Below are 12,376 nucleotides of genomic sequence, written 5' to 3'. Positions count from 1 at the left end.
TTTTTGCCATCATTGTATTTTTATATCACTACACAGTTGTAAGATGTTAATGGGAAACTCCTTGTAGGGAACTCAGCTGGGTGACTGGAGAAGTAGACTGTCCTGCATTGTACTTGGTAACATCATTACAAATGGACTGACTTGAACATTACAAATGGGACTGACTTTAAGGTGGTAAAGGGATTAATAGGGCTACCAAGAATCCATCTGATAACCCAGTATACTCTTATGACAAGGAATTTCCTCATGTAAGAGTGGGGAGCAGATAACCAAATAGAAGATGCATACAAAACAACCAGGGTACAGCATGTTTGTACATATTGGACAACCAGTTGTGTTGGCTACACCCAGAAGCTCTTATCAAATGCTGCAAAGGTTTTGACTTTTGTACCACTGAAATGACTTTGAAATGCAAGATTTTCATTCTTTAGATTAGACCCAGGTCAATGTAGACCAACTTGGGTCTAACCAGGCACAGACAGTTTAATGAGTATAAATGTCTGTCTACACTGACATTTACACTTTTTTAATGGAAGTATTGTGTATGGATTCAGGAAAACCCCTCATCAGTTATCCTATGTTAACTGTTCAGATAATCTTTTTCTGGTTTGTGCAACATAGTGTTTTAATTGGTAGACGTTGCTTTTGCTGATTTAATATTTGTCTATATAAAGTGTTTAATTAGTGCCTTAATGTCATTCTTCAAATTTTTCTTGTAAAACTAATTTTGACAGACTTATCAATATTGATCTCCAGCCCAAACTTTCAAAGTTTGGCTTTTTATCTAAGAGGGAGTTTTAAGTTTGTGGCCCTGAATATCAAAGGGTGGGGCTACAGTCAGTGCTCTAAGTGGGGTGGGATGCTATCCCACCACTTATGAATTATCCCACTACTTCATATTAACCTTCAAACCATACTGGAACTTTACAATCCAAACATTGCTTCCCATTAAAAATTGTTCTGATTTTACAATGCTATGTCCATTTCATGATAAAAAAAAAAAAAATAAATAAATAAATAAATAAATAAATATTCAGTTGGAAGTCATGCAATGTTGCCATATTTGAAAAGAATGATTAATATTTTTATAATTATATAAGGAGTGTTATAAAAATGCTGGGGGGGGGGAATAACCAGCTCTCCCTTTAAATTTATATATTGAATTATTTGCACCTTGAGTTCACTGCTTTAAGAATATTTTGCAAGTTATAATTAAATTTGCCAACCCCTTCACCCCACATTACGTAGTGAAGTTATGCCACACAACAGTTAAGACTTCCTGAGTCTTAACTGAGTCGAATATCAGTGCTTCAAGAGACATTTTAATTAAACTAAATTAAAAACTTTTGTAAATTTCTTTTTCTGCATCAGCAATTCTGATACAGAAAAGAAAGTGAGCAGTTAAGACAGGTGTAGGAGATGTAGGCATAGCTACAAGTTCTAGCACTACAGAATGTCTTCCAGTGGAAACTAGAAAATGGTATCAGTGAAATAGAAAAGGCTGAAGAGCATGTTCCTAATTACTGGAACCAAAAAATACAACACATTCTTGGAACATGATGGGTATCTTCAAGTGCAAGGTCTATAAAAGCCATTTGGAATGATTATAAAGCTCTTAACAAAAACACATTCACAAATCCTCTTTTAAGAGAGAGCATACATAATGAGAAAAAATTAAATGATACACATTTTGTCCTTGACATGGGAACAATGTTTGATGTATTAATGGAACTTGAACATCTTTCAAGAAAATTAACAAACAAGTTACATTACCAGAAGCTCATTTTATCAACTTAAAGTTAAAATGTTTTAAGTCAATAGCATATACTTCAGGTGAATTTTATGAAGCAGCACAAAATATTTAGCAAATTGGAATTCCATGGAATCAAGTTAGAGCATGGGAAAGTACCTTAAATTAATCAACAATATTTTCTGAAATTGAGTGATAAAATAAATTGAACGTATACAACAAAGGCTTTGTACTTTATCTTTCAAAGTCAAATGGATAAACAAAGTGAACAGATCTAAATACAATGAACTAATCAACAGTTTGATAATTCTAAATGACCCAACAAAGACTGCAATCCCTGTTCTGGGCATGAGCAAGCTCAAGAGCTTTCCAAAGTATTAAGAGTGAAAGCAATTCAGTCCAGGGGTTTCAAGAACTTTTATTTCATAGCAATACTAATAACATAACCAAACAATCTGAAGCCACTAAAAGCTGCAATAAATACTAATAATATCAACAGCAGAATGCAAGTGAGCATTTAGCAAGATGAATGCTATCTCTTCTACACAAAATTCAATACAATTGAAACCACACCACACCTATTCTTAGGTTTATCTCAATGAATGGACCACCAGTGAATAGTTTGGCTTCAGATGCAAGCAGCAGTGACTGTCAGGCTCCCATTAGATTTGCACACAGCCACAGCACTGATAATATTTGGAAGTACTTTAAGGTTTTAGCTCAAATTTTTCTGAACAGAAAATAACACCACCACTTTGCTTGTTTTTCCTATCATTATTCATGTACTTATATATGCAAAGTTATTCACAAGGATATCAACTTGCTTGGTGGCCATGAGCCAAGTTTCCATAAGGCAAATGAAATCAATCTTGAACTGCATATTTGGAAAACTTCACATTTTGCATACAATGTTATCTTTTAAGTTCATGGTCCAGTCTATAGAAAGTGCTTAATTGCTAACTTTACATCATTTAAAACAGCCAGTAAGAACTAACCTTTGAACCTATGGGCCACATCTGTGGGTTAAGAAGCACCACATCTTTTGAACTACATACTATCTGGAAAGTATAAATGATGCCTAGACATTAATTTTAAACCAGTTCCAGTTATCTCCTATATGAGAGACAGCATACAAAGATTGAAGCTGGTAACAGATGCCAGATTGCTTTAAGGCAGCTTTTAGTTGGAATTGGCTTGCCATGCCCAAAATGAAGTCTATTACTTGGTAGAATGGGGTTTCTACACTGTAGCATGTATCTCCTTTGGGCCATTTTGTTGTCAAGATTAGGGTTAAGGCATGTTGAATGTAATGCAATTACTATGGACATTCTCTTGGCACTATCACTATACACTTTGTGGGTTATTTTTAATGATGTGTGTGTGAAGTTGAAAATCTGACAGTTGGTTGGTAGCTCTCATTCAGTGGTGCATTATCCTATAATGCAAAAAAGACATCTAACCTAAGGCACCTATCAGAGGGGGGCACCAAAATCACTGTTTCAAAAACTCATTGCTGTTTTTTACTGATATTTTTAAGTGGTTTTTTATATATATCGGAAACTGAACTGTCTACCTACTGAGGTCAATGAACTTCTAAGATTAATTTTCAAATTATGTTTTTTCAAAATGGTTTTACCGATTTTGATAAAATTTTATATTTAGTTATATCACAATTTTTGTTTTGTTGTCATAACAAAATGAAATTGAAAATGTCCTTTAGTTTTTTTTTCTTTAGATGGGGACCTTCATCCTACCTTGGGCCCCATGAAGGTATATATATAACACACCGCTGCTCTCATCATTGATCATCCTAGACTGCACAGACCTCTGCATAAGCCTAGTATAATTATGAGGTTCCAGGTTCTTTGAAGGATTCCAAGACTGACTGACTAGTAGCACAGTTTACTGAAATCCTCTGCATATTGCAAATATGCATCTGCTGATCCATCTCACCAACAGTCCTATAGTTGCTCTGCATACAAGGGCCTGATGTGGATGGGGGGGGACTCATTCCACTAGCTGTGGCGGACTCATCCCAAACTTGCATAGGTCTCTTGCAGGGATACAGTCTGGGTGCCTATCAGCCTCATACCAAACACTTTGCTCCTTTATTACATAGGAGCTAGGCATTCACAAACTTCTATATCAATCAAGTTTAACCATTTTCAGTTTAAGAAACTAGTATAATAAAAAGACTATAGACTACTACAGAAATTAAATTAAGATCAATAACAAAACATTTGTAAACCCAGGATTCTACAGAACCCTCTGTAAACCACTCTTCTAAACAATCAATCATTCTTAAAACTTGAAATAGTAATGAAAACTTTCATCTGGCTAATAAATTTCTCTAAAAACATTTAAACACCAGGAAATTTCTTATTCAGACTGATAACTACTTTACTGTATAAAAACAAAAAAACTTTAACTTTTAAAAACTGCTAGTGGTCAATTCCAGAAATTGTGGTGCTCTAGTTGGAGCGCTCAGAAAAAAAAAGAGATAAGTTATAGAAATGCCCAAGCACCTAAATGGATTCTACAAACTTAATTCTGCAGGATAACCAATATTAAAATTACACATAACCACATGTACATGTGGCAGGCTGAAAGTAAACTAACAGCTATTTTAAAACCATTAAAAATTAATTTTCACATACTTAAAACATACAAAGCAGCATATAGTCTAAAGTCCCTTTATACAGTTATTACTTGGTAGAATGGGGTTTCTACACTGTAGCTAAATTTTTAACAAATGATTGCTTACAATAATTTTTATTTTTGAAAACAGATCATTAGTCTAGAACATTTTAGGTAAAGACAACCAGGTAATTGCAGTCCCTACAATAGGTTTTTGCAAGCTACTCTAAGAAATTAACCACTATCAGTCTAACTAAGGAACTAATCCAGTGTAGACAATGTGTTCAGAACAACTGACTCAACAAACAAGCTTTTAAGGGAAAAGCTCAATTTTTTATAACAAATGTAATAATACATGACCAAATTAGAATAAAATTTCTCAAATTTAAAAAATTTTTTGCTTTCCTCTCACTTATTAAACTAATTTAACTGAAAGTTAAAATTAGGTATACCTCAATATTTATTCCATATGTTCAATTTTACAAAGATCATAGATGTTATGCCATTCCACAAACAATGCAATGTGGTTCATCCATTTCCTTCTAGTCAGCATGGGCTTGAGGTAAAATGGAATCCATAGGGAAAGTCTACATTTAAGGCCTTATACAGGTAACCCTCGTATAACATGGTAGTTATGTTCCTATAAAATGTAGTGTTGTACAAAACAGTGTTATACGGGATAAGAAAAAGTACAAAAAAGGGAAGTTACGTTCCAAAAGCTAACAAAAATACACCATTCTAGATTTTGTGTATCCTCTGCTCTCTTTAAAAAGATCAGTAATCTGGGTTTGTTTGCTTTTTCTTGATCTTTGCAAATTTCATTGTATGGGACTAAGCATTTTTGAAGCTCCCTTTTGAACTTCGTACTTCTTTCATTCAAGAATCTGCATTCAACAAATAAGATTCTAATTGCTTGGCTAACTTTATGCCTTCTCCTATACTTTTTAGTGTATAATTTGGAAGTTTAGAATTTAGCTTCTCTATCATTATCTGAATTGATTTGGTTTTACCTCTGACGCCATTTCCACCAAATCCACTTTGCCAGCCTCTTTCTACCAGTAATTCTTGAACGTCATCAGTAATCATCTTTTTTTATTATTTTTTAGGAGCATCGGCGACTAGGGCCACGTTACTCTGTACTGTATATTGTCTATAAATTGCGTGTCCTGAGGTCAACTTTCTGTTTTGCTGGATGAAAAACCAGAGTTTCCGGGAGAGGAAAAAAATGCTGCCCTCGCCCGAACTCAGCCAGGTAGTGAAAAAGACCCATAAATATTCCTCCAGTCACCAACGAGATTCAAACTCAGGTCTTTTCCACCCAGTGTGGGGAGGAGAGCAATTCTATCAACTTTGCTACCCACAAGGGCTTCAGTAGTCATATCATCAAAACGTAGCAAGTTCTACTATTGCACCAATTCAGTTTCTGCCGGTTCGATCATATTTCCTGAATGAACTGACTCTGGCCATACATTTTTCCAACACTCACCTGTTGACAGTTTTACTTCTTTCAGCAATAAATTCTGATACAGTCCACAATTGAGAAGTGTTTCCATGCCTCCATTATTTCAACACATTTGGAATTAATTTTTTCCAAAATCCATTGTAATGATTTTCTGATGTAATGAGTTTTAAAGGTGATATAATGCCTTGATCTAATGGCCAAATAAAAGAAGTTGTATTAACCTATTACAACTGTAGTGTTAGGAACATAACTTCAGCATTTGAATGACAAATCTTTTGGATGGCATGGTGTGCTCTCCAATAGTAATAAAACTTTGAAATCTAGATTTTTAACAAGCACAAGTTTAATAGCACAGAATGTAACACTGGGATTTCCCAACAAAATAAAACACTGGGATTTTCTAAATTTTTTTGACTAGTGAGTCAACAGCAGGGATTAAAAAAAAAAAAAAAGAGTGGAAATGTTGAAAAATTACATCCAACGTAATAGCAGGGTTTTCCCCGCACAAAATCGCAAAAATACCTTGTTATGCGAGGTTTACCAAAATTCTCTAACCGTGTTATATAAGTACCATCTTGTGCGAGGATTACTGCAAATTATCAATCGGGTTAGAGAAAAACTGTGTTGTAGAAGTACCATGTTATACGGGGAGGGGGGGGGGTTGCCTGTATGTTTCTTTGAGCACTCAGGATCACCGAGTGCTCAGCATTACTTCTAACCCCCCCCCCCCCAATAATTTATTAATCATTCTTGCATTTTTCTTCTGTCCTACTCATTTACACCTAAACCTCAAATAATCTCTTAGCTGGTATAAAGAGCAGCTTCTATAATCACTTCACATTTGTTATTGTTTCGCTTTAGAATTCCACTGGAATTCTAAAGAGTGAAACAATAGAAATCCAGCACTTATTTTTGTTTAAAATAAGTCAAGGCTATTCATAAACCATAAGTAATTGGATATTATTACTGTTGCCATGCAATGGTTAGAAGGAATGAACGGGCAATGTGGCAGAAATGAAATTGCTCATTTTGCACATAAAGTAGTTGCTTTTTGCTATAAATCAAAAGTTATTACTATTTGCTAATACACCTGAAATGTAACACACTGCATCCATTAACTCTTGTTTTTATGACATTCCAAGCAATATTAGAATCAAAACCATAGTTGTTAATACAAAGAATTTTTAAAAATACATTGATGGTATTATATTGACAGTGTCACCTGCAAAACAGGTTGCCAGTACACTTCATAATCATTTAACTGCAGTCATTACGGTAGACTTTCAGAATAATGGCACCTGCAGAGATTCAAGGTGGTTATTTTGATTTTTCTGCTATCTGGAAAGTTTTTTAATATATTTAATGCAGAAATAATGAGGCTAAATAAGAAATAGAGATCAAGAATGCAGTTTTATTAACTGCACATAAAAAACGATCCAATGTTATATTCATTGGATCGTTTTTATTATACCTATTACCGTTTTTATTATACCTATTTTCTTTATTATACCTAATTTAGTCTGCACAGTTAACACAATGGTATCACCATCCTCCCCACAATGGGTGGAAAAGGCCCAGGTTTGAATTCCATCGATGATGCGAGGAACTTATGGGCTTTTTCACTCCACAGCCAAGTTAGTCAGTCTCAGGTGTAGATTAGCAATGTTTTTCTCCACCAGAAACTGGGGTTTTTCATCCAGCAAAACAAGCAAATGGATCAGAGAACACAATTTACAGACAATATACATGGGTATATGAATTAACTTTCCAGGTGACCCTAATGTAATAGTTTGGATTATATTACGTTTGTCTGTCACTAACCTTTAATGTCCTTCTTTTCTTCTCTGTATGAGGATTAACTTTACGAGCCATAGTGAGGTTTTTAATTTGAAAAAAAAAAAAAAAGTGTTTAAATCAGTGATATCAGTACAGAATTCACTTTCCAAATTGGCAAACTTAGCAAATATAGTAATCATGTGACTTGTAGTTTTTTTCCAGCACTGCAAGATATCAATGTGCTGTTAGCCTGAATGTTCCGTTATTTGGAGTGCAGTTATTTTGACAGTCTACTGTAATTTGCCAAGTGGTCTGTATACAGGGAATTTTGGGCAAGATAGAAGGGTTTTAGCAGCATTAGTGACTAAGGCCATATTGCTCCAAGTATATTGTCTGCAAAATGCATGTTCCAAGGTTGATTTTTTTGTTTTGCTGGATGAAAAACCATGCTACCCTTGCCTGAGGGACTAACTCAGCCAAATTGTGAAAAAGATGCATAAAGATTCCCCCATCACTGATAAGACAGTAACTCATGTCTTTTCCACCCAGTGTGTGGGAGGTCAGCAAACCTACAACTGTACTACCCATGAGGGCAAGCATTTTGGGCAATTTTTCAATGATTTATTCATCCTTCAATTGCTGATTAAAGGAAAGGCTGGCACCACTGGCTGGTGCTTGTAGTGGTGTGCAGATTGCCAGATATAAACAAAAATGTTTATTTTTCACTATGTGGAGAGCCAATCATGTAATACTGCATTCATTCTGCCACTGCCCCACTACTTGAAGTATTCCTGATATTACTCATTTTGCCAACACCAAGAGATGGTGCATTATGTGCATTCATCCTAACCCTTTTTTTGAAAGTTCAATTAGTGCATGCATAATTTCTTATGTGGACTATGGGGTAGGAGCATACATGTTTTAAAGATAGTTTTGATGCAACATCAAATTACATCTACATATGCACAGGTTATCATAAAACTATAGGGATGTGGTGCCATCTGTTAACAAGTAATGGTAACAGTATCAAAAAGGGCTATACACACTGAATCTGTGTGTACTTATACAAGCCAAAATTGAAAACTTCCTAAAATTTTAATATAGAAGGTGATGCAACTGAATCAATTGATGTTATGTACAAATGTAAAGAATATATAAAAAAAAAAAACTGGTTTATGATTAAGTTTCGATCATCATTTATTTTTGATTCTCCCTAATGTTCAGCTAAATCAAAATAGATTTAAAAAATAATACTTAAGGACATTTAAGTTTTAAGAATTTAAATTCTTAAAACTTAGTCTCACTCCAGGTCACTTGCATATCCAGAAACACACTCAAAAGCATTGACATATTCTTGCACAGAAGCACAACCAGGAATTTTGGTGCCTATATACAAATATCAAAAACATCCCTTTGTTTTCATAAAAATTAAAATCGCAATATATTATAATATTAAATTATAAAAAACATTAGATTACTATCCATGGGATGGTACTCTTAAATATCAATTGATGATAGCAATTGTATTTTGTATAAATTCACTTTTCTAAATCCTTAGCCCCAATTGGCACCTGCAGTCACATCCACACTTGCTGTACCCTAGTTATGCCTCTAATCATTAGTTGGCATAAAAAGTATGCCAACTAATGATGAAATAGTTAAAACCGTTAAATAAAACAGAATGTTAGAACATATATAAATCAAATAACACTTCTGAAAGTGTTTAAAATATAATTAGGCTTTCACACTGAATTTGTATTATATATACAGGGTGATTCACTACCAGTGCAACAGACTTGCAGGAGGTGTAGGGGGCAACAAAGACGAATCGGAATCACATAGCATTGCAGGGTCCGAAATAACTTCGTCATGCAGTAGAGCAGTGTTTCTCAAAGGGTGTGCCGCGTCACATTAGTGTGCCGCAAAATTTAGAAATTTCTTCTTCTATGACTACGTAGGTGTGCCGCGAAATTTTTCTTCTTTGGAAAATGTGCCACGAGAGTAAAAAGATTGAGAAACACTGCAGTAGAGGACGTTGAACGGGAGGTCGCGTGAACAGCGATCCCGCTGGAAGTCAGCATTTGTGAACCGGTTCCCAAGGCAGTAGGATGGACGAGTATTCAAACGTTGAACTGGCCGACATGCACCTCACATATGGAGCTGAGGACTGTAACGAGCGCGCCGCTCGCTTGTACCAGGAACGTTTCCTGCACAAGCATGCTCCTCATCATATGATTTTCGCACATGTGCACAGAAGGTTACGTGAGATTGGTTGTTTCACGAGAGGTACCATGAATTGAGAGCGAACGACAAGGACGCCAGACAATGAGAATGTCCTACGTCTTGCAGAAGGCAATCCAAGTACTCGAGCGATAGGCCAACGATTGGGTATTTCCCAATCCACTGTATGGAGGATACTGTCAACAAACCAAATGAGTTCACACCATCTGCACCGCGTCCAATCATTGGAGCCTGCGGATTATCCACTCCGGAGGATTTTGCTACTTTGTTTCTTCAACAGAAACGGTTCGCAAATGCCGACTTCCAGCGGGATCGCTGTTCACGTGACCTCCTGTTCAACGTCCTCTACCGCATGACGAAGTCATTTCGGACCCTTCAATGCTATGTGATTCCAATTCGTCTTTGTTGCCCCCTACACCTCCTGCAAGTTTGTTGCACTGGTAGTGAATCATCCTGTATATTTAAAAGTGCTAACAGCATCAGGTTTACTGTACAGTGCATAAAGTTATTTCACCACTGGTCAGCATAGGCAAGAATGACTTATGTAATATAATCCCATATTACTGTTTATGACAAAATTAAATTTGTAATCAACTTGCCACAAGTCAAAGGACTATCAATATAAGAGTAAAGCTTAAATGTTAAGCAAAAAAAATTTAACGAAAATGGGTGCTGCAGATGCTAAAGCTTAAATACTAATAATCCAAAGCTTGCATTGATTCATTAGCCTATCAGCACATGTCAAGAACTGAATTTTCTATTTAGAAAAATTATGGAGGAAGAAAAAAAAAAAAGTTGTACAATTTTGTAAGTTACAGCAAAAATTCAGATCTACCTTTGCACTACTTCATCATCTGTTCTTGAACCTTCCCTACTGCTTCCCAAGTCGGGATTAATTTCTGCTTCTTCACTAACATCCTCAGCAAAACAAGTCGCTGTAAGTATAAAAACCAGTTTAATATAAATCTTAATTTCATAAATGAAATGCTTCGACATATAAGATGTGGCCTGCTTAAATTCAAATAATAATAAGAGCTTTATTTTTATTATTATTTCTAAGCTCAACTGAGGAAATTATAAGTGAGAGAAACATCTGCATGACAGATGCTTATTTGTCATGCAGTGGGGGAGACATTAACAAAATTAGTTAATCTGAAAAGTAAATGAAAAAAAAAAAAAAAAAAAGTTCATATAAAAGGTTTTCATTGGCTTATATTAGTACTAAGGCAATTGTACCGATAAACCAAGAATGTCTGCCACCGCGTGTGGGGCAAGGGAGGAAGTTGCCATGATTGTTAAAGAGCAAGGGGGTGGGAATATTCGTTAATCTCGTGGAGGCAAGTCCGAAATTTTTTTTGTTCCGCTACTGACAATTCCACTTGACCATTAACTCAGATCCGCCAACATGGATCAAAGCATCATAAAAATATGTAGGGTCAGGGTTCTTACTTCAGGACCATGCAATGGCATCCCCTGAAATAAGTGTGGTTTTTCTGTGTGCAAATATTTGAAAATTAGAACTTCGTAAATAATTCATACAACTGACGTTCTTATATTCGCTAGAATTGAATTCTGAGTCAATATCATTCAATTCAGTACCGTAAGGATATATATATACGAAAAAAAAAAAAAAAAATTTCAGAAGATAATAAACGCAATGGAAACTATCCTATACCGTACTATTTCGACAGATCCTTCACGAAATGTGCTAGCAAAATTTAAATGGGTTTGTGATCAAGCCTATAGCCTTTCTTTAGCTAAGATCATGCATATCCATACAAACAGGAAACCCAATTACCTTGAAAAGAATAAACCTTTAGACATTTGTCTTAAAATGTAAATTAAAACACTTAAATATTATTTTGAAAGAATTTAAATAACCCTTAATCGCAATCTGACAGTACAAAGACTTGCTCTAAAGATTTTTGCAAATTTCCATGGTAGGCCAAAATAAGCCTAACTCCACAACACAGTATACGTTATTATATCTCAGTATTCTTAATTGATTAACTGAAATCAAATTTACCTGTAAACAGGCAGAGCCCAACTAAAAATACAAAAAGCCACCTCATTTCTACAAGCTTGGCAAAACCAAGACAGTTGCAGCCGGGTAATGACCACAAGTACCGTAACCTCACAAGTGTATGAACAACGTGAGCGATTCAACACCCTTCGGTAGGAATTTATTCATTTGCAGTTAGCCAATCACATTTCACCACGATATGACTTAGATCCAATGACTACAAAGATAGTGGTTTCTAGAAGTCATGTGTTGTCCCTCTGTGATTGGACATAAAGAAGTTTTGTAGAAATTCAGATATTTAAAATAAAGATTATCACAAGATGGCAGCACATGACGTCCGATTCAGTAAATAAATTGTGTAGTAAATCTGGTCAATGTTTGTTTGGCTTTTTAGGAGCATTAGCAACTAAGGCCATATTGCTCCGGTGATATGCGGTGGTCATTTCCTGACCTTTCTGCATCCACCGTATTTGGTAGTCACGGGCTC

General features: G+C 35.4%; 1 protein-coding gene across 1 annotated transcript in view; it reads right to left on the bottom strand.

The window, feature by feature from the left end:
- Gp93 (heat shock protein 90 Gp93) overlaps positions 1-12,082 on the bottom strand; it is a 90,085-nt gene extending 78,003 nt beyond the window's left edge. Inside the window, exons 1-2 of the mRNA XM_090369725.1 lie at positions 11,893-12,082; positions 10,702-10,801 (exon numbers count right to left, since the gene is read on the bottom strand). Coding sequence (XP_090225851.1) covers positions 10,702-10,801; positions 11,893-11,938 — 146 coding nt within the window. The 5' untranslated portion in view covers positions 11,939-12,082. The remainder of the gene's footprint in view (positions 1-10,701; positions 10,802-11,892) is intronic.
- Between the last annotated feature and the right edge of the window lie 294 nt (positions 12,083-12,376).

Source organism: Mastigoproctus giganteus, chromosome 3, assembly GCF_048544385.1.
Source record: "Mastigoproctus giganteus isolate SK-2022 chromosome 3, ASM4854438v1, whole genome shotgun sequence".
NCBI lineage: Eukaryota > Metazoa > Arthropoda > Arachnida > Uropygi > Thelyphonidae > Mastigoproctus > Mastigoproctus giganteus.
Note: the sequence above shows the minus strand (reverse complement) of the source record. Positions and strands in the feature narration are given on the sequence as shown.